Consider the following 23146-nt stretch of genomic DNA (forward strand, 5'->3'; position numbering starts at 1 on the left):
GTGTTTCTTTTATGAAGTTTGCCAAAGTCCATGCATTACCTATCCTGTCAGCAGATGGAGCGATGGCAATACAGCCCCGATCAGCCTTGTTGTAGTTCCCTGCCTGGGCTAGCACTGTCATAAGTGGAGCTGTCAGCATCTGATTGCTTTCCTAGCTAATCTCTGAACACATTTCAAAGCACAGTGGCAGTCAAATACATTAGGGATTAGAATTGTGAAATGCCACATTGCCAGATGGGCTCTGTATTGTGAAGTGAAGCCGCTGGGTTTGTATTAGGTTCACCTCTAGATCTAATCTGTGATACTGGCTACTTTCAAGAGAATTCCCATTGGTTTTTACAATGTAGAAAACAGTTGCAGATCACTTGACTTAGCTTTGCAGACATAGCCCCTCTTCTCCCCAAACCCATATTAGCCATTCGGTGTCTGTGATGGCTAATAATAATCTGTGCTGCTAAGTTTTCATGAAGTGCCCTTTACTCACTTATTTTGGGAGAAGTAGTTTGCTGTGTTAGCTTAGTTTATAAAGGTGCCGCCCTGCCTGTCCTGACTTGTGACTAACGTTTAGAGAGGAATGAGCTTTGGTAGGCAAGCGCCTACTTTGTCAGTGGCATCTCATGAAGTAGACTGGCCTACGAAAGCTCATGCTTCTCTGAACCAGTTGGTTGATAAAAGGCAGCACCCTGCCCTACCTTCTGCCTGACTGGTGTGTCCAATCACATTTTTTAAGCAGGAACTTAAGAGTAACTCAGTCCAAATTTGTGCTAAGCTTCAGGGTGAGATTTTGGAGAGTACATAACTGTTCCCACTGAGTGGTGAAACTGTCAATTCTTTCTTTTGGCACAAGGCAACATAATGCTGCTTTCAAAACATACCCATAAAGCTCTTCTCTGGTGGAGTCTTTTGAATAAGCTTACCCTGCAGACGTGGAGGCAAGGCTCTACATGCTCAACAGTGCCTCCTTGTAAATGAAAGCTCCCTCCTTTTGATTCAAATCTGAGGTTTCACTGAGACTCCTACTAGACATTCAGTAAAGGTGCAATGGGGTCTGATGTGGGATCCACACAACTGCCCTTCCTGCCATGCTACATATGCATAGTAAGAGGTGTAATTTTGGGGTTTGGCATCAGATCCCATCAGGCCTCATTGCTGGTGCAGGGAGAGCCTGGGATTCCCCAGGCCTGGGGAAGCCTGGGATCCTGGGCTTCCCCTGCATCAGCAAGTAGCAAGATCCTGCATCTTCCCTCAGCTGGTGCAGCTCCAAGCTGCAGGAGTTCACCTGGCCACACATTCAGTTAACAGCACAGTAGGAAAGAGCCACAAAGTTATTGCATGCATTTGTAGAATAACTTTATCGCTTCTTCCTTGTTTTATGATGCCATTCATTGCTTTAAACTGTGACCAGGTTACAACTTAATACATGATTAACTGGTTAAATGTAACGTGTGGCAAGAGTCTGAGGTGAATAAGAAATAACATCTCAGCACTTCCTCTTTTTGGTATGATGGGATTTCTAATCACCTAAAAGCTGAAAAGAAATGAGTTTTGCAGCATGAACATGGGTGATATGTTTGGGTCTAGCTTTCCTTGAGTCAGATTTGGCTTCTGCAATGTGTTGTGTTTTCAATATTCATGATTTCCAAGTCATTCTAGACCCATAGCTCACTACTTGCTGGAGAGCCCAAACACGGAGTTTTAAATGAAATGTGGCAGAATATGAATTTGGCAAAATATGAAGTACTATATGGACTGCATCAAGGGAGCAGCCTTTTTTAGCTCTTGTTCATATTGATAGCCCCCTCTTCCAATCACCTGTATCCAACCTCTGTTCTCACCTTGTTATCCATAAATGTTAATGTTGGCACATCACAGAGTGAGTGAACCAGGCAGGGCAGGCAGGCAGTCTTAAGTATCCTGCCAGGGTTTGCATCAGGAAACCCAAGATGCCTAGGGGACTGGGGGAGAGCGAGAGCAGCCAGCCAGCATAGAACCATGCAGATGCTCTGGGCCAGAACCCAAGTGCTGTCTCCTGCTGGTGGGGTTTGCAACGCTGAAACTTGCCTAGCTTTTTACTTTGTGCATGGTACCACGTGCCTGGGCCCTCTCCAGGGTAGAAGAGCCTGGAGTGCACTCAGGCTCAGGGCTGTGCTTGACAGGAATCCACAGGGCAGGCAGCAGTGCTGTCCACAGAATATATTGCTGGCTTGTGTGTTTTGAGCATGGCAGAGTGACAGCAAACCTAATGCAGAATAGATTGCCGTTTTCTATGCTCTCTCCACTCAAGCTTGCGTGTCCAGTAGCTGTGTGTCCATCAGATCTCATGCATTCGCAACTCTTTCAGGCTCCCAGGAAGGGACTTAGACAAATCCAGATCTAAGCTGAACAGTCTCCTTCGCAGGCAGCCCAGCAGCTCTGCTGTTCCGGCGATGTTAGATCATTTTAGTTTCTCTTACTCATGTCTGTTTCTAGGTTCCGTGTGCCAAATTGGGCTCATCCAATCAGATTTATTTTTGTCCAGCCAGGTCTGTAGGTGATATGGCACAAAGCTGGTGCTGTTGGGTTCTGCCCAGCAACTCTGGTTATCATCCTGCAAGTGCAAAGCCTGAAATCAGTGAGGAAAACCACAGGGGAAGTGGAGCTCTTTGGCATTTTGTGAGAGGCTTTGCAGAATAACATGTGCACATGTGCTCTGAACAGGATGGGTCTTTTATATTCAAGTGTAGAAATACCCCTGTGACTAACAGTTTCATGATACTGATGCACATATGTAAGATCACATTTATATTGCAGCAGCTCTGCAGAAAAGGACCTAGGGCTTATGGTGGACAATAAGCTGAATAAGAGCCAACAGTGTGCCCTTGTTGCCAAGAAGGCTAATGGCATCCTGGGCTGCATTGGTAGGAGTGCTGCCATCAGGTCAAGGGAAGTGATTATTCCCCTGTGTTCAGCACTGGGGAGGCCACATCTAGAGTCCTGTGTCCAGTTTTGGACTCTCACTACAGAAAGGATGTGGACACATAGGAAAGTACCCAGTGGAAGGGAACAAAAATGGTGAGGGGGCTGGAGGGCATGTCTTTTGAGGAGAGGCTGAGGGAACTGGGCTTATTTAGTCTGGAGAAGACTGAGAGGGGATTTAATAGCAACCTTCGACTACCTGAAGGAGGGTTCAAAAGAGGATGGAGCTGGACTGTTCTCAGTGGTGGCAGATGAAAGAACAAGGAGTCATGAGCTCAAGTTGCAGCAGGGGAAGTTTAGGGTTGATATTAGGAAGAATTTTCTCACTAGGAGGGTAGTGAAACACTGAAGCAGGTTACCCAGAGAGGTCGTGGACTGGAGATTTTTAAGACGTGGCTAGACAAAACTTCAGCTGGGATGATCTAGTTGGGCATGGTCCTGCACTGAGCAGGGGGTTGGACTAGATGCGAACCTCCAGAGGTCTCTTCCAGCCCTCATTTTCTGTGATTGTTTGGTTCCTGACTTTCTCAGTATTTAAATTGTAAATGAGCTTCTAATGACTTTTTTCCCCTCCCCTTTTTCCCTTTCAGGAACGGATGGATAAAAGATTGAATTTGGCAACAAATCTTAACCAGGACATAGGCCATCTCAAGAAGCTGCTAGTGTCAGTAAGCCAAATGCTCTCCAAGGGAAGAGAACACTATCAGCTAGTAGGTATGAAATGGCGTCTTAGCTGTAAGTGATGGGTTGCTGTCTGATGTCAGCATCCTCCGACTTGACACATCAGTGGGAATCCCACTTGGTCCTAACCAGTCAGGAGTCTGATGCATTTAATATTTCACATACAAACTCAGTCAGGCCGCTGCCTCCTCCATCCATTCAGCCTGCACTAATTTCCCACTTCTCTGTTCCTTCAGCTGAGCCCAAGGGCTTGTACTCTGGTTACAGATCTTCATACCTCTGTTCTGGCACTTCCCAGCTCATCTCCATTCTTGTCTCTTCCATGTGACAGTCTTTCTGGTCTGGATAACCCCCTTATACCTGAGGCAGTACCATGTTTCCCTTTGCCAGTTTTTAGGGAAGAGTTATACATTCAGATCTGCCATTGGAATGGGGCAGACACAACTGCTAGGCGTTCCTTGAGCGTGCAGGGAGAGCTGTGGCAGTTGCCATAATACAAATCTCTTATGGTCTCATTTGGAGGCACTAAGGACAGGCAGATCTTGGGGGTGGGGGTGGGTGGGAAGGGGGGATGCAGTGGTGCAGCTGCACCCCCTTTTGGATTGGACTGCACCATGGGAGCCTCTGCGGACTTCTTTAAGCACCTAAAGGAGGTGAATATCCCCCTCCCTTCCTCTTCTCCCCTTCCTCTCCATCTGCTGCTGTTGCTTACCTCGCAGAAGTGACAAAGCTGTTCCTGCCCACATTGGTGAGGGCAGAAGAGGCTGGGAGCAGGGGGTGCTGCCACCCCTGCACTGCAGGTTGCTTGTTCCTGCACCCCACTCTGGAAAATCCCAAATCCACCCCTGATTAGGGACATGCATTCTTGCCTGCTTTTTTAAAGTCAGCTTTACATTAAAATATTGTGGTCCATCAATAATTGACATTGTAGAGTCTAATTTGCCAAATGACCTAAGTCAGCTAAAGGGTGGAGCCAGTTGAGGGGTTGAAATCTTTTTTGCAGACCTTACCCAACCTGAGATCTTGAGAGGTCTGAGGCAGAGACCTGTGAAACCAGCAGGCTAAGTGGGAAGAGCTGTTGGTGGGTTAAACATGGGTTTAGGCCTTCTGTAGGCGTGAGCTCCACATTTATAATACATTGTTCATGAACAGCTGGTAGCACAGGGAGGTGATGTCTGTGGCTCCCCTCTTGTAGCCAGAGTATGTGGCTGCCTTTTCCTCCTCTTAGCTGCTGTTTCACTGGTGTCAATCTTCCAAGGGGCCAGAAACGCTCATGTTCCCTATTGCTTTGTCTTTAAACTGCCCCTTGTTACCCAAACATGATGATGGCGGTCATTGTTCTTAGCACCCTTCCAGCCATTAACAGTTGGCAGCCCTTACCCAGTGATGTGCACCATGGAGCTGACTGCTTGCCTGGGTGTTTTGGGGTGCCCTGCTCAGCTAAGCAGTGGTACTCAACATCTGGCTCACAGGCCAGATCCAGTCCTCAGAGCCATGTCAATTCAGCATGTGGGTCTCTCCATAGGTCTGGAAATTTGGCAGTGGGGGAGTGATGTCAGCATTAATCACTGCACCCCTTTTGCCATTTTTCTGGACCCTTGTGTGCTGTTGACATGGCCCTATGTGCTAGAGCACACACGTGCCTGGTCAGGCCAGTGGATAGTGTCACTCTGTGACCACATCTAGGCACGTGGGGTCTCTCCGCAACCGGATCGCACCCACAGGCTGGTCTTGGCCCCCTCATCTGACCTGTAGAGATGAAAAGTTGAGCCCCACTGACCTAAAGCATTTGCTGTGTGTGAAATGTCTGTGAGCTGCTACTCTTCACCAGCTTCTTGGCTTAAATGCCTTTTTGTGTTTCTCTTGCAGACTGAAGTCCTGGAAGAACTGTTAATTTGAGGATAGCAGAAGGCATTGTATTATATTTTGCCAAATTAAAGCCTTATTTATGTTTTCACCCTTTCTACTTCGTCAGAGACACTGAACAGAGTTTTGTCTTTTCTAATCCTTGTTAGACTACTGATTTAAAGAAGAAAACTCTGTAGACACCTCCAGAGTTTAGTTTTATAATAAAAATTGTTTGGATAATTAGACCTTTACATTCCTGGAGATACAGTAAACATGTAATCTTTTATCTTATTTTGCTCAATAAAACTTGTTCAGAAAAGAATCCAGCGTGGTAAAAGGCAACAATGAACTATAACATTTTAATACTGGTGTTGTACACTGTTTTACTTAGATACATTTTTGGGAATAGCTGCCTCTGACTTCAGCCTCAAGTAAACACTCCTTTTTTTTGGTTGCTAGTGTAATCAGTTTTTGTAATGGTGTCAGCAAATAAAGGGATGCTTATTATTCAAGGAGCACTTCTTATGTTGTTTATTGTGAACGTTATTGTGATAATAGCACAAGACAAAGTGGCTAGCGCCCATTCCACTACAATGCCCACTGGGAAACTTGGGTGAAGGTTTCACCTGCTTGTTTTGATGGGGAGGAAAGATGCTGTGTACTAATGTGCAGACGCTTGGCTAGGCTGCCTGCGGCTATCCAGGGTAACTTGTGTACATCTCCAAAACAGCGGCGGGCCACGGGAGAGCTGTGGGACCCGACAGCGGAGATGTACTAAGTTAAGACAGACCCCTGCTTTGTGTTAAAATGAATTGAGGCTGCAGTGCAGGTGGCGGCAACGCTGGTTGAAAGTCTGGGGAGCTAAACATTTGGGATAAATATTTTGATTGCTTTCCAACCTCTTTTTTGGGGGGGCAGCATCTTCTCCCTGGACTGTAAAATCAGTTCAGTCGCACCCCAAAGTAAATTGATAAATATGGCTGCCTCATCCACTTCAGATACCAGTTATAATTTAAAGTGAATGTCTTCAGTTTGTCTGTGGCAAGAAGCATCGCTTGCTCAGAGCCCTTGGATGCTGGGCTGAGTACAAGGGGTGTAATTTGCCTTCCAAGCCTCTAGAGCAGGGGTTTTCAACCTTTTTTAAGGCAAGTACCCCTCCTGGTGGGTCCCCACTTCTGGACGTGGAGCAGGGGGTGGTCCCTCGGCAGCTGAACGTGAAGCAGCACAGCAGCACATGGCGACACTTTCCAAGTACCCCCAGTGCTCCGCACTGCTGCTGTGTACCCCCAGGGGTAGGCATACCCCCCTGTTGACAACCCCTGCTCTAGAAAAAGAGAACTTTCTCCAAAACCGGCCCCTTATCCAGTTGTGTGACCATCATCAGCCCGCAGGACAAATCTGCTGTGTTCTCATCCTTGGGAGAGTCTCTTTGGAGGTTCAGTTATTCAGTAATTTGCTGGCCCCGGGAATTCGTGAATGTCTGCTTCACTGCAGAGCAGAGCTGGAAATGATTTGGAGTGAGGCTCTTTATCATATATTAGCAGGTGAGAAGTCAGCTGCACAGTGAGATTAGCTGGGCCCTTTTTTCCCCCACAGCCCTGGGTGTTTAAAGGTGCCTCTTACCTGAGCTCTGTAATGCACAGGGGCTTAAGCAGCCCTATGGGCACTGTTAAATCAGTGTGACTATCTCATTTTTTCTTAACTTTTCAATAACACTTCACAATGCTACAGTCTCTGCTTGAGATTGAAGCAGTTGGGGGCTCAAATGGAATAATTGTGGAGGTTAGAAGTGGCTGAAAGAAGCGTGCAGAAAGCTCAGTCCCTTGCCATTTGTGGGATTGTTTCCTGCAGTACCTTTGCCAGGATTTCATCCAGTCTAGTTTAAGGGAACGAGGGTGTGTGGGAGGCTTCTGATGACATGGGGTCATTGTTTTCCTGTTGCATGTCTGTAAGATTGCAAAACCTGTTTTAATCTGCAAGACCGATCCCTGTTGGTGTGTTCAGAGCAGGGACAGCATACAGTGTCATTTATTGTTGTTGTTATTTCACCTGTCTTGGTATAAAAGCCCGATATATTTTTTTTTAAACCTAGGGCAATTAGACTTGATTAAAAATAGTAGGTTCCTTGGAAACTTATTTTGTGTGAACTTTGAAATGCCTTAAATGGAAAAAGCTGTCAGTCAGTGTGGTAGAGGCAATAGCTTTTATTAGACCAACTAGATAGTTGCAAAAAATATTTTTCTTTAAAGGAAATAAAGAATTTTGTTTGCAAGTATCTAGTTAGTTTAATAAAAGATATCGCCTCTACCACGCTGACCGCTTTTGCTTTTTAGACCAACACAGTGACAACATTTATCCCTTAAATAGAAAAAAAAACTCTTAGAAAGTAGCATCCATCTCATGTAAAAAAAAAACCCCAAGCAAACACCACCACCCCCCAAAAAAAAATGCAAACCCTTTCTCAATGAGAGAGCACTTTTCCCTGGAAGTGGATGTTGCTGAAAGTAGCTTTGAGAGAAGTACAAGACAAGGAAAAGCCTCTTGATTCACTCAGTGACTTGAAAACTTCTTAGGTTTCATATTCCTCCCATTTCTGACCAACACACCCCTTGCTGTTAGAGCTGGATGTGTGTTTTGAACAGTAAGTTCATTGAAAAAAATGGTTGTCACAAAACTAGCCGCAAATTTGACCCCTTCCACCAAAAAATCCTTAGCTGGTGCCTGAACCACAGGGCTGTAGGGTGATTCGAGCCAGGGGTCTCCCTCGGTTCCTTCTTTGGAGCTGTTTTACACTAAAAGACAGTTGCAGGCATTGAGCACGACTGTCCTGGGGGATTGGGCTTTGGGACTCCAGCCTTCGGTCTGCACCGGGCGCTGTCCACTTATTTGCGGCAGTCGAGGTGAAACGAGACTGGCCCCGAGAGCCTGGGCGAGAGCTGTTGCCTCCTGTTCCCTCTGTAGCTTGTTTGCTTTGCTCAGCAATGGCTGATGCTGCACAGTGGGAGAAGGGGAGACCCATGGGGTCATGACCAGTACCCTAGCAATACTTGTTCTTCAGCAGCTGAGGATTATTTGGTCTCAGAGAAAATATACTGAGAGAGTGGTAAGATCGGTTGACAATCTAGGCCTTGATTTTCTTTGCTGTCCTTGGAAGAGCCTGAAACAAAAGGGGTTTTAGTTTGTTCTGTAAATGACACTTAAGTTTGTTTTGATCTCGAACCAAGACCTTGGGTGGCTGAATGGAAATAAAGCTGCAGCCCCTTCCATTGGATTCTGTCTCCAGTAGCACAGACAGGGAAGCTGCTCTGTGCTCTGCCTTGTCCAACATCCTCCTTGGGCAGCCACCAGCCAAACCTCTCTCCATCTCTACCTTCAGGGCTCTGCCCTTGGGGAACCTGCCCATGACTTCTTTCCCTTGAGTTCCCCCATCCCTGGTGGACGAAGCCAAGAGTAGGAAGACTGCTAGGAGCTGAGTGCAGGCTGCTGGGTCCTTCGGCTGGTGCCCGATGCTCAGTTCTCCCAGTGATGGGGCGATTGGGATGGGCGTGGGAGAGCTCAACCTCCCTGTGGGTTTTTTCCTTCTTTCCCTGTTGGAGGAATGGAAGTCATGCTGGAAGATGCCATTCTTCACACTGCTGGGCTTGTCCCACTGCTTGGGAGCCCTGGGCACAGCACCTCTTAAACCCATGTGGTGTGCTTGAATGTGAACCTTGGCCACATGTGAGAAGTTGGTGCCTGCTGGAAGAGCAGGAAAGTCGCAATTGCTGAGCAGTGCTGGTGCATGGCTTGGCTTGCATCCACTTAGAGCCTTTCCCAACTTGCTGCAAGGGTGCGGTGCTGACTTGCCTTGACCCTGCTGGGCCCTCTGAAAGGCTGGCTAGACCTAGGAGAGCTTCTTCTCTGAGCTTTGCAATGGCAAAGTATAAGTGTTATAATAGGAGAAGAGGGCAAAGGCAAGGTCCTGCCAAATAGCTTAGGGTAAAAACAGGTGTCCTTTAGGGATGAAGTCTTTTGAGGTGGGATCCTGGAGCCCATTGTCCCACTTTAAGGACCTGTGAACACTTTCCCAGGACAAGGGGAGTTAATTGGAGTTAATTGCCATTCAAGCTGCACTTTTATATGACTGGCCTACACCGGGCTCGATGGGAGTCGGACCTGGGACAAACCTGATGTCCTGTACTCTTTTTGCAGAAGCCAAAGCCTGCTGGGTCACAGGAAGTCTGCTGGGAAGTCCTCATTCTGTGATAAATGAGGCCCAGGTGCCATCTTTGATTTAATAACATCAATTGTTAACAGCCTTGGGGGAAACAAAAAGGATCTTAAAAGCAAGGCTCTGGCATGGTTGTGCCTTGGGGCATCCTGGTGGCCCCTCGGTAACTGGGCTGTTCAGCAACGTGTGGGCATGGCTGCAGGACGGGGCCAGGGAAGTGAGGGAGAAATGGCACCAGTGCCCATGGGCCGTACAGAGCCTGGAGCAGCGGGGCTCGGCCCATCAGTGCTGGCTCTGCTGGTGCAACCGTTCGGTTCTCCTTCCACGAAATCGCTGCCTTGGGTCTCTGCTTTGGGGAACCTGCACGGTTCCCTGCTCCTTGCGGAGGCTTCCTCAGCCTGACCAAGGGTATTTGTGCCCAAACGCTTGCAAAGACTTCTTTTTTTTTAAAACTATTTGAGTCTGTCTAATAAAAGATATCAGATTTACCCAAAGAACCTTGTCTGTCTATGTCCTTAGACCAACACGGCAACAACCAACACCCCTTTAAAAGCAGGTAGTGCTTGCAGTGGTTTTTTGGGGCTGCGGTTGGTCGTGTCCTGTGTTTGTTTTTTGCAGTGATGCGGCATGCCGGTCCTCAGTTCCTTGCTGTCCTGTGCCTGGTTCTTCCTGTTGTTCAGCTGCACACCTTTGACCTTTCCATGCCTGGAGCCCCTGACATGTTATGTTTAAGGCATGAACTCACTTGTCACATCTCGAGTAGTGACCCAGCCATACGTTCGTTCCCTTAATAGCATAATATAGCCATGAATAAGTGACAAAGCCATTACAAAATCTGTGTAATAACTTTGCTGCTGGTTTCTGTTGTGCCACTAATTGAATGTGTGGCCGGTGGTCCTGGCCTCCGGGACACGCTCCCATGAACTCCAGAGGCTGGGAGCACCAGTCCCCTGCTCGGGTCCCTCCTGGGGGAGTGCAGTGAGCTCCCCCTGCACCGGCAATATTGCATGATGGGGTCTGATGCCTCATTCCTGCCATGCATGCATAGCCTGATCATGTGGATGGCACATCAGATCCCATTGCACCTTTTTAATGTCTATTAGTAGCCTGAGAAGCCATCTTGGTCCTAGAATAACATCCTTAGATAGGAGGCTGCCTGCTCCTTACTTGACTCTTCCACTTTCCCTCCATATAAGGGAGGAGATGCTAGACTCAAGGCCCCCCTCTGAAAATGCCAGTTCTCAATTTTGACTACAGAAAAATACTAGAGCAATTTTTTTTTGTTGCAAAGAACTCAGAAATCCCACAATAGGGCAGAATGGTTTTAATACTGTGGATTCCTATTTGAAGTCTCTGGCTTTATGTTGTGAATCGTGTTGGCAAACCTCACAGTGCCACCATGGCTTGGCACCCTTGAAAAGATCTCAAGGTCCCCTGCTTTACATGGTGGAAATATTTAGCGGTCTTTTAGAAGCAGTTGACTTATTTGTATTCATTATCTCATGCCCCCTGATGTAACATGATGCTTGCAGCTTCCTGTGGGAACTTAGCTTATGTCCACAGAGCATAGGTTGGAGAACAAGCCCTCTGCGGACTTTGCTTATTCAACTTTATCTCTCATCCTGGATATAGCTGAATTGCTAGTGAGCACCTCCATCTAATTAAGAGCCCTGATGGGGGACTTGGGCAATAAAGAATATCATATTTGTCCAGTTGAGCTTAATATAAAATGCTGCAAAAAATATAACCTTTGGGTCAAAGGCGGTGCTGGTCCTTGCTGCATCTTCTACCTGCTTCTCCCAGCTCACCACCTTTCTCCTTCAGACTGTGGCTTGCTTTCTCCCTGTCCCGGGACCTACCAGATGTGAGGTCTGAGGTGCATGACAGCAGTGAAAGGATCAGCTTTGGAAGACGGAGAAACGCAGCGCACTGAAAAACATTGGGCTACAGATCGAGAGCACTGCATAGGTTCCTGCACTAGAGGGAGACAGCAGCTAATGGATATGAAGAAGCTTTTTGTTAGAAAATCCTCCTTAATAGGGGCTGTACCATGCAAAAAGGGCTTCTAACTGACATGCCAGCTATGCTGGCTTGTGGGAGAAGCCCTGTGCTATATGAAAACATCTTTACCCTGTCATGAGAATATTTTTTTTAGTATAATTAAAATGCAAATGACTCCTTCTACTTATCATACAAAGCCAGCTACTTGAAAATCAACATGAAGCGCATAATAAGTCAGGGATTTTTCATCTCCTAGTCTGGTTTCCATGGACCATGTCAACTCTTCCTCCCCGGCCATGATGCTTGGGTGGGCCTTCACCGCCTCTTGTGACTGCTGCCAATAAGTAGCCCCTCCGCATTGTTTTACTCTTTAACCTCCAACTGAGACCTGGGGAGAGTCCAAGGAGCCCCCCACAGCCATTCTCAAGCCCACCGGAGCCTGAGCCTTCTCTCATATGTGCCACCCCATCGATGGCCTGCTACATCTCTTTCTTGCATTTGGCCTCAGAAAGCTACCTAAAGGCAGCGTTCTTCTTGCCAAGCCAAGCGTTCAAACGTTGGGGAACACCAGAACGAGCGTTGCTCAAGTCATCTTCATTCTGCCCATCTACACATGTGCTGCAGTGTGATTACGTGATCAGAGCATCTTCTGCATGGCCTCCTAACTTGTTCAACTGATGCAGGGGGAAGGATCCTCGCTGAACGAGCGACTATAAAATATTTCTGTTTTATCCTTCTCATTGCAATAGATCTTGTTTACTGTCTGCTAACTAAGCCCTGCTTAGCATACAAACCTTTTCATTTCCTCATAGGATTTTTTTCTGTGGTGCTTAGCACTGTAGCATTTCAGTGCTTCATGACCATTAATTCATCTTTACAATGCTCCTCTGTGGTAATGAGATTTGTACCTTCATTTTACAGACAGGGAAGAGAAATGAGAGACAGACTGAAGGCATGGATTTTGGATGCCTAACCTGAGAGCCGTAGGACTGGAATTGGGGAGTACCTGGGCATTTTGGAGAATGTCATATGTTCAGAGCACAGCTTTGATCCAGTTGCTATTGGCCCATGCTCAGCACTGATACCAGTCAGCCCTCAGAGTTTCAGGTTTAGAAAATGGGGAGCACGATCAGGATGGGCTGTGGGCAGGTTGGCTCGGGTGATTTGCCAGCACTGCACACAAGCTCTGTGGCACAAGGCAGGTAGAATCCAATTGTCCAGGGCAGCACCCAGCTGCCTGAAACATGAAACCATGGGTGGATCTAGGAGTTGGAAAAGGAGGTGCCTGTGGTGGGGCACATGTAAAACAACACACATTTTTCTCCACTTAGAGAAACTAGATGCTTTACTAATATGCTTGGGTGCTTCAGTTCACAACCAAAACCAAAACAAATATAACTACAAGAAAGGTGCCCTAATTTTCTAAATAATGTATTAAGTATAAAAAAAATTAAGCAAAAAATAGTCAAAGTAATCAAAAGATATTGTGTCAATATAGTTAAATGTATGCCCTTTTCTCAGATTCATACAACACAATCTAGTCTTCCTAAGGGTCTTGACAGTGCATCTAACACTTCCCTGTTTGTCATTTCTACACCTGATTTAATATTACCACACCTGAGTTCAGCTAGAGCTGAAACAGTCTGCAGAGCTGTGAAGTAGAAATGAGATATTACCAGGAATGGCAAATACACAGCAGAGTTGCAGAAGAAGGGATAGTTTGAATAGTGGAACATCAAGACCATTAAAAAGGAGAGAGGGCATTAACACCTGTGGAGTGGAGAGAGGTTAGCAAGAATCAGGGAGGTCATAAAGAGTCACAAAGTTAATTGACTCTCTCAGCACTGCCTGAATAGAAATACCTCTGTGCCTCCCAGGCAGTTGGTTTAAAGTTTGGGTGGAGCAGGAATCAAAAGGGTTTGACTTTTCCCCCCCTGCCCTCCCTGCACCCCCCAATTAAATCATCCTTCATTTTCTACGGTCTCTCATTTCTCTCAACTAAATGACTGCTAAGTTCTACTTCCAACAAAGTAGGGTCTACAGGCAGCAATGTCCTCTGCTACATGGCCCAGTCCTGTGGACAAAATAGCTTGTGATGCTACATCGGGGTGGGCAAAATGTGGCCCGAGAGCCAGATGTGGCCTTGTCCAGTCTGCGGGGCCCCAAAAAAATGTAGAAAATTAATATTTATCTGCCCCTGGCTGCCTGTCATGCTGCCCTCAATGGCTTGCCAAAACTCAGCAAGCGGCCCTCTACCCAAAATAATTGCCCGGCCCTGTGCTACATGCTGCCACCATGCTCAGGCACAAGGGGTGGGATTCAAGTTCTTCCCTAACATTCATTCAAGAATTTGCTAACAGTTGAGTGCTTGAGTTTGCAGCCTTTAGCATGCTCTTACAACAGTCTTCTCCTACTGGCTTAAAAAAAAGAAAACCAGAAGCCCCCCCACCTCCCTGTGATTTCTTGGTCTGGAACCTCATCCGGTGCTATAAATGTCACCTGGAGGGATGGTGCATACAGAGCCCTGGAGCTAATGCAACTGGTAGGAGTAGTAAGCTGTTATCTGATGTGTGGATGAGCCACTTCAGGGGAAGGAAGTATGCAATTTGATAGCAAGTTTCTGAATTTTTTGCTGACAACAGAGGGATGTTGAGACTCCACTTTGGTTGGTTATAGATCTGCCCCAAGTCCTGCCTCCCACCCCCTGCCGCACACACTTTCCCTCAGCCTGTCTCCTTTGCTTCCTGCCCTGTTCCTCCCCTGATCTGCCCCTAACACCCATGCAAGCCCTGACTCCTTGCACTCCATTCAGGCTTTGCTCTTTGTCTTGTGGTTTAGGAGCCAGGGGCAGGCTCCAGGCCCAGTACCAGGGCTGACCTTGGCTTCCATGTGGCTGTATAACCAATTTAAGGAGGGCAGGGATGGAAGGGGTGCTTAGTGCAGGGATTGGGGACCTCTGGTGATGCAGCATGTTTCATAGATTCGTAGGTCATTAGGGGCTGGAAGGGACCTTGTAGATCATCGGGCCCTGTCCCCCTGCATTAGGCAGGAAAAGAGAATTGGAGTCAAGTAACCCCGGCGAGGTGACTGTCCAGTCTCCTTTTGAAGATTGCCAGGGTAGGTGACTGCACCACATCCGGAGGGAGTTTATTCCACAGTCTGGACACCCTGACTCTGCAGGAGTTTTTCCTGGTATTAAGCCTGAAGCGGCCTTTCAGGAGTTTGTGGCCATTGGTCCTGGTCTTCCCCAGGATGCGTTGGTGAGCAGCTGTTCACCGAGCTCCTGATGCGCTTCTCTGATACAGCGGTAAGCCGCTACCAAGTCTCCCTTTGGCCTCCTCTTCTGTAGGCTGAAGATACTCAGGTCCCTCAGCCTCTCCTCGTGTGGCTTGTCTTGCAAGTCCCTGATCATATGGGTGGCTCTTTTCTGGACCCTCTCAAGTTTTTCTACATCCTTGTTGAAGTGCGTCGCCCAGAACTGGACGCAGTGCTCCAGCTGCGGTCTCGCCAGTGCAGAGTACAGTGGGAGTATCACCTCCTTAGTTTTGCATGAGATGCAGCGGTTGATGCATGCCAGTGTGTTGTTCGCCTTGCTGGCCATAGCATCACGCTGTCGGCTCATGTTCATGCGATGGTTGATCACCACCCCTAGGTCCCTTTTGGCCACGGTGCAAGTCAAATTGTCGCCACCGAGCCTGTGGGTATGTTGGGGATTGTTTGCCCCCGGATGGAGCACCTTCCACTTGGAAGTGTTGAACTTCATCTGGTTCTGGTCTGCCCAGCTCTCGAGCCTGTCCAGGTCTGCCTGTATCTACAACCTGTCGCGTGGCACGGCCGCGCTCCCCTATCATGCGGTGTCATCAGCAAACTTGGACAGCGAGCTTTTCACCCCCATATCTAACTTATTTGTGAAGATGTTGAAAAGCACTGATCCAAGCACAGACCCTTGGGGGGCACCGCTGGCCACTTCTTGCCAGGATGACAGATCCGTAAAGGCTCTGGCTGAAATGAGGGCCTCCTGGGTGAGGCTCTGTCCAGAATCATAGCATGAAACTGGCCTTGCCCATCTGAAGAAGCAGGAGAGAGAGAATGATTTGTGCTTGTTAGTGGCGGAGATGGGACTAGAATCTGGTTTTCCTTAGGCCCAGTCCAGCTCCTCCACGCTGGTCCAAATCAGTCTCTCTATTGGCTGCCTTTGCGTCTTCTCTGCCATGAGAAATGTGCATTTCATAGCCAGAAAAGCAGCTCATTGGCATGCTGAGAGATCTGCTCCCCCGGCTGTGGGTGGGGATTTCTCTTGTTCTGGCTGCTCACTGTGATCAGGATGGCAGTTCAGCCCCTTCGCAGGCAGACAGCTCTGAGAACACGTCCCTAATCTCATATGTCACGCTAAGCATCCCTTGCCGACGCAGTCCCTCCAGCCCTCTGTTCTGCTTGGACTCGAGCTAGGAACGCGTGGGAGAGCCGGCAGAATTTACAGTGCGTTTGAACCTGCATTGCTTTTAATCTGACATACGTAACCGGCACGCTCATCTCCCTCACGCCTCGTCATCAGAGCGTTTATCTTCCTGTACGAATGTTAAATGCACTGGCGCTTTCGTTATCTATTCCAACGTGGAGGAAAAAAATGTCTATTGCCAAAGCCTGCCATGTTTTGAACCTGACTTATTCTTAGAGCTGCTGTGTTTGGTCTTGACTTTCCCAGATTAAGTCAATTATCACATGCCTTTTTAAAGACATTATTGAGGTTATTTTTGCTTCTAGTTCTGCTGCTCGCAGCCACAAAGTTATGAAATTTAGACCCAGAAGGGAATCGAGTCTGGTTGGAGCTCTGTCTTCTACTGCAAATTCTCTTCTCTGGGGGCTTGTCTGCAGGAGACATTTACTGCAGAGCTGACTAATTAGCTTGGTAGTAAAATGTCACTGTCTACACATGTGATGCTATTAAGTTGGAGTAAATGAATTTAGTCTGCCACAGGATAGTCCTGCCAGATAAAAGTACCATCCTGTGTCAGAGTACTTTATTCTGCCACGTGTAGATGGTGATGGGGCTGGCTGGGGCATGAGGGTGCTACAGTGAAGGGGCTGCATGCTGGTTAGCCCTGCACTGTAGCACCCTTGTGCCCCAGCCAGGCCCTCCGCAGCATGTTGAGCTAGGGGAGCAGCCCTAGGCTGACCTCCTGGATCCTCTGCAAGCCAAGGTTGCGCCACCCTGGCTCAACATGCTGCGGTCCCGGGTGCACGTGTAAACACTGTGCCTGGGAGCAAAAAACTCCAGCACAAAGTGTGTTGGAGTTTATTGTGCCACATTAATGTCATGTGTAGATGCACCTTGTGAGGCTTAGGCTAGGCGCAGACATTCAAAAAGCCTGAGATGGAATCAATTTAAGATCCATGGTTTTCTGTAAGTGGTGCAGTTTAGGTCAGTTGTGAACAAAAAACCATGCATTCGCCCTTTGGTGTGTGGACATGCAGGATGCCTGTCTTAGATTGGGTCTCACCATTTTGAAACCAGTCTGTGTGTGCTGAACTTCTGTTCTGTTATAGATTTAGACCAGTTTCCGATCACTTATACTAGTAAAAGTGTAATGTCTGTATCTGACCTTAAGGTAGCCAGTGGGTTAGTACAAAGCCCAGCACTAACCTGGACTCCAGAGCAAACAATCTTTTGCCAAGCAAGGCTAAGTCACAGGCCACAGCATTATTCATTTCACACCCAGGATGGATTATGCCATTTAAACTGCCATCCAAACGTGTAGCTGGCACACATACCTGTGGCTCTAGTCCTGGGTGGTAGACTGCCAAGCCAAATAGCTGGTGCCTCCTATGTTGTTCTGGAGAGGGAGGCTCAGCAGGGAGTGCATAGATGTAAGGTTGGGTATATGACTTGTCAAATAAAGTTTAGTCAATTGACTGGTCAAATATTGGTAAAAAAATGTACAAAATTATACACAGAAAAAGCACAATTTTTCCATTAATAAATGTGTCAGAAAACAAAATCATATTTCTGTCTAGAAAACTACAAAAAAAGTTGGGGGGGGGTTTGCTTTTTTTGTAAAATTCCTGTAATCTTTGACTGGTCAAAAAAAAATTTAGTCAAATGACCATTCATTTGACAATATTTGGCTAGTCAGTTGACTGGCTTGCCAACCCTACATAGATGCAATGGTTCCAGAAAACATGCAGAAAGAAAGATGTCCCGTTGCCCTCCAACAACGCAGGGAAAGCCCTAGCACCATCATTTGTCCACTGTTGTTGCCTTGGCTGGGATGGTCTAGTTGGGGCAGTTCTGCTTTGATCGGGGGTTGAACTAGATGTGAGGTCCCTTCCAGTCCTCATTGTCTCTGATTCTGCGTCCTTCTGTGCAGCAGCTGAACTAGGAAGTGGGGGCCCCATCACTCTGGAGTAATCTGTACTGCCAGCCTGAGGAGCTGGGATGGAGCAGATCTATGCCAGCTGGGTGGAGGACCTGTGCAGAAGCAACTATCTGCTGCCCTGCCAGAGGAGCTGGGTGCAGGGACACTCAGGTTAGGGTAAGTCATGCTTCTTTCCCCCTCCCACCCCCCAGCCTGCAGGGGAGTTTTGATCAGGGCACAGAAATCACTAGTTAGACAACTGCTCCTCCGTGTTCAACAGAAAAGAGCGAGCCCAACCAGGGGAAGATTGTTTAGACAAAGCTCACCCAATTTGCAACCATGGGGGTGCACAGTATCAACCATGACCACCTTGTGGGGACTGCTGGCAGACTGCTCATCTGTCTGCAGCTTGGGAGAAACCTGACTCATGCAGGATCAGCTAGAGAAAAGTACTATAGAAATGACCCCCTCCAAGAAACCATCTCACTCTGTCCTGGGGATCCTGCCAGCTCTCTAGGGCTCACTGGAGACTGTGCATCCACCACTTACTGAACTACTCCAGCTTTCTTGCTGTGCTATAGACGTGAGGGAGGTTTGAGGTCAGTTGGCTGTCTGACAACCTTAATCTTGCCTTCCTGCCTCACAGCCTAATGACTATGAGGGCGACTCATATATTTTACTTTAGCTTTCCGTTGAGCTTTGTCTCATGCTTCAGCCTGTAATGAAGCCTGTTCTGCCATTTCCTGCATGGCCAGCCTCTTGGTTTGCTTCCACCTACGGGGCAAAGAGCCTGTAGTTGTCCTTCATCATTGAGTAGATGTATCCAAAGAGCTGGAGCTTCGTCCTCTTTGCTGCATTCACTGACTCTTTCACCCTTCCCCCTGTTCTGGTCGTCTCCTTTCTGACCTGGTCTCACCAGCTGCCTGCAAGCAATCATCTGTAACCTTGCATCTCACAGGCCAGCAGTCTGTGTGCAGTGGCCTCCTTGAAGGTCCATGTCTCTGCACATGGGGTGGGACTGAAAACGCCCATGCCCTGATTTCTATGGTTAAGGCAATTCCTTTGGCTTTTCAGTACTGGCTGTTCTGAACAGATCCAGTTAGTGGTCTGTTTTAGTAAAACAGGAGAAATCAGCCCGACATGGCTTTTTGCTACACAACCGGGTAATATATCTCCTATAGGTCAAAACAGTTCTTGCCTAATTTTTGGCTTTGTGCTGCCTGTGGATGCTTGCCTTAGTTGCCTCCTCCTTATGATTTCGATTGAGCAACTGTTGTCCCACATAATGAGATGTCACCCTTGCCATTCTGCTCAGGAGGTGGAGGTTGGTTTTGGAGCAGCTCCTTGTCTTCCAATCTGTTATCTCTGTACAGGCCCTGGAGGTCTCTGACCCACCTCTTCAGTCTGTCCCTTAAGTGCACAGAGCTCACAGTGGTGCCAAGTCTGGCCTGGATCACCCTTCCTGATCACCTTTGCTATTCTGGAGGTCTCTCCCAACCTGAAGTTTCTCAGGAGCTTTACAATGTGGTTTTTCAAGTCAGTCTGGTCTATTGTAGTTGACCTAACTCTGCAGAGTTCAGGGTGGCTCCTCAAGAGCATCCCTTTTCCTTTGCCTTTCTGCTTTTCATTGGCGAGGAGGATGGTATCCTCTGACAGCCATGGCCTAACTGTCCTCTTTCTCCCTTGTGCATCCAAGGTGGCTGATGTTCAAGCTCATCACTCTCTTCTAACCTCTCAATTCTGAGGCTGAGTCCTGCAGTCTTGTGCCTGATTCTCTTTGCATCCTTTCTTCTAGCTAGATTCCTCCATGTTATATCTGCCCTGCCTTTGCAGTTCACATGTCTGCATGAAGCGACTCCATGAGAGCTGGAATTTGTTCTTAGAGGATGTGATCATGATCAGACAACACACCTGCTCTGGGGAGATGCCGGCACTGAGACATTGCATTCACCCACCATTTATCCTTTCATAGAATCATAGAGAAGTCGGGCTGAAAGGGACCTCCAGAGGTCATCTCATCCACCTCCTGCCTATCCAAATCATCTTGTACTTGAATTCATATTCTAAGCTCTTGTCAATGCCAGTTGGAGCTTCCCAGGTCCATTTCCTACTTTTTGTGCTCGAACCTTGTATTGTATCATACACACAGAGGCTGTGAAATCTTGCAAAGCATAGCCGTGTTCACCTTGTTAATCCCTGATTTGGTAGCAGCTTGTATTTGTGAGCTCCTTCCATCTGGCACAATCGCAAATCTTGGCGTTTCATGCAAACATATTTCTTTGGGATGATTCTTTTTGATGTTGGTTGACCTGGTTGCAGGATTGCCAGCCTGCCCTTTGCATTTACTATCCATCATAGGAGCACAGGCCCGGAGGTCAAAGGGTAGACGTTTTGTGGCAGGCTGTGACCGTTGTTGAGTAGACTGGGTTGTAGCCAGCCAGCGCTCTTCTGCTTCTGTTGCTTAGGATCATGCTGATGCCTTTTTGTTCTTCATGTCATCACCCAGAAATACAATCCCGGTAGCTGAAGCCCCTCCCTTGTTGTCTGCTGAACTTCCAACTGGCCTGCGATGCCACACCAGTACTTCTCTAATTTGTTCACCGACAGGAGCGCTCTGCCAGTCAGACAAAGCAATCTCGTGCTCCAGGGGCTAATGGTCCAGCTTTCCGTTCTGATCTTCAGATCTTATTTAAAGCATCATGTCTGTGGCTGGACTTTCCATAGGTAACTTTGGAGGACCGTCTTCAGAAATTAGCACATGAGTACTGGCTGTTCTGAACAGATCCAGTTAGTGGTCTGTTTTAGTGCAAGAGGAGAAATCAGTCTGACATGGCTTTTTGCTACACAACCAGGTAATATATCTCCTATAGGTCAAAACAGTTCTTGCCTAATTTTTAGGCTAAAACTCATGCAGAAACCTTGGCCCATGATAAATTTTGTAGAGGAAAATATTGTAGGTCTCTTCTCAGAGGGGCTAACTGCAGGTAGATGACTTGGATAGCCCAAGTGTTCAAAACTTCTGCTGTACTATGGATAAATCTGACTGACTTGGAAGAAATGTTTGCGGTGACTGCAGAAGTTACAGGGAGAAAGTGATTTTTTTTTTTGCAAGTGCAGGCCAATATTCAAGAAACCCCCTGACGGTTCTGATTAAAGCTAATGCAGGTTTATAGGATCTTGGTGAGCTTGATTAGGTTAATTAGTTAAGGCTCAGGCTTTTGGTGGATCAGAGCAATGTCTGTGTGGGTCTCGGGGCTTCTCATTTTTGCTCTAAGCTTCATGCATTGGCTCTTCTATTTTTGGAAAGAAAGTGCACCTAAAAATATGTATGTGTAGTCTCCAAGGAGCTGCGTCTGGTTTATCAGCATTCGAGGGAAATAATTAGACCACAGGGAGATGCAGGTCTTTGTGTGGAGTCCCCTGCTCTAAGTTAGCGAGGATGTGAGTGCAACATTCATTTTTCTTGTTGTCTTTGAGGCTATCTCTCTCTCTCCCACATCTGACAATGGCAAGCCAACAAAGGCAAGGCATATAACCTTTTTCTCTGGAAGCAGAGGTTTAAAAACCCCTGAACATTAAAGCATGAACATCTTGCTTTGTGGAACTGGAAGTCTTGGAGTCAAAAGGTTAAAGAGACCCAACCACCATTAAAGATCTGTGAGGACCAGGGCTGCACCGAGGGCCATGTGGGTGTGCGCGCTTGTGATTTGCCGTGACTTTGAACCGGCATCGGAGAGGCAGTTCGACCTGCGTGGAAAGAGGCTGCTCTGATCAAAGGCAGAGCTCTTGCAGTAATTATACCAGGGAGATCTATGCCCAAGCCCATACGGCAAGCAATGCTTCTGCCCCTCACAATGCAGTTATATCAAACCACTGTGGAAGCAGAGACTTTCAAAGCACTCTTCGCCACTAAGTGAAAAGAGTGGCTGTTTCGGAGACTAGCTCGCTGGGGCAGTTCTTTGGGGAAGAGCAAGGATGGGGCATGTTGCTCACACGTTAACCCACACAGGCTAGTGCTACGCAATCCTGCCCTGCCTGGAACAGGTCACTTCCAGGCAAGGAGAGGGAGAGGGACAGGATCAGGCTTCCCTCCACGTCTGGTCTGTCATGTGTAGGCTTGAGGGAGCAGCGCTGCCAGCCGTTGCGGGTCCGCTAGCACATGTTGGAGCTCCACTCTTTCAAGCATTTGGGCACAGTAGCTCATCTGACAAGGGTTTTGATTAGCTTCGTGCATCTGGTCGATCAGGTCTGTTGACTCCAGGAGAACACCTGCATGCTTTTAGGGGTCTCACGGGCCAACGAGAAGAAGTGCTGATGTTTTGGCCCCTCACTCTCCCTGTTAAATGAAACCAGTTCATGCAACCACCCCTGTGTGGAGTGGAGGGACGCCGTGTCTCATCAGTCCATCCATCATGAACAATGCTTCACGTGACAGGCCAAATCCCCATCCTTGGTAAATATTCACGTGTGTAATCTAAGTTTTACATGGGATAGCTATAGATGCACCAGTGGCCAAATGCTTTCCAGCAGATCTACCCTCTCTCCTTTATTACGCTTGTTCCTTTGCTCCAGCGTGACCCCATTAACTTGCACACAACTTCTCTAAAGCATGAAGTCAGATGCTCTCCATCCCAAATGCTGAGGGGAGCAGCCTGTTTTCGTGACCTTTATTCTGGTTGTTTTAGAGTAGCGCAGCATTGCCAGGCCATCGGCTCAACCGGAGGAGCGCATCACGTGCCTTCATTTCATAGATTTCATAGATTTCATAGACATCAGGGCTGGAAGGGACCTTGGGAGATCATCGAGTCCAGCCCCCTGCCCAAAGGGCAGGAAGTCAGCTGGGGTCACAGGATCCCAAGCTATGGGAGGGTTACGGCTCGTGGAGCACTTTGTTCCAGGTTCCTGCTTTATTGGTCCCTGCTGCCAAATGCTGTCTGGTTTCTTCCGGCCGGAGAAGTTCGTTTCTGCCGCGAAGGCTGAGAGACGCTGGTTTGAGGCATGTCATGGCTTTCCAGGGCCAGGCCTACGTGGTCCGACATAACTCTGAGAAGTCATGGAGCCTCGCTTGAAATACCCGGGATGGGACAGCGTGCAC

At 47.8% G+C, this 23146-nt stretch overlaps 1 protein-coding gene across 9 annotated transcripts in view; it reads left to right on the top strand.

Annotated features, from left to right (window-relative positions):
- Window positions 1-5999, top strand: part of KTN1 (kinectin 1) — a 96190-nt gene extending 90191 nt beyond the window's left edge. For 8 of the 9 annotated variants that reach the window (XM_019550869.1, XM_019550868.1, XM_019550874.1 and 5 more), the window contains 2 exons: window positions 3546-3665; window positions 5506-5999. In XM_019550869.1, the coding sequence (XP_019406414.1) occupies window positions 3546-3665; window positions 5506-5535 (150 nt within the window). In that variant the 3' untranslated portion in view covers window positions 5536-5999. Of the gene's footprint in view, window positions 1-3545; window positions 3670-5505 lie in introns of all 9 variants that reach the window. The other variant, XM_019550867.1, reaches the window with a different exon arrangement.
- Window positions 6000-23146: the final 17147 nt, after the last annotated feature.

Source organism: Crocodylus porosus, unplaced genomic scaffold, assembly GCF_001723895.1.
Source record: "Crocodylus porosus isolate Cpor-Errol unplaced genomic scaffold, CroPor_comp1, whole genome shotgun sequence".
In the NCBI taxonomy this organism is placed as follows: domain Eukaryota; kingdom Metazoa; phylum Chordata; order Crocodylia; family Crocodylidae; genus Crocodylus; species Crocodylus porosus.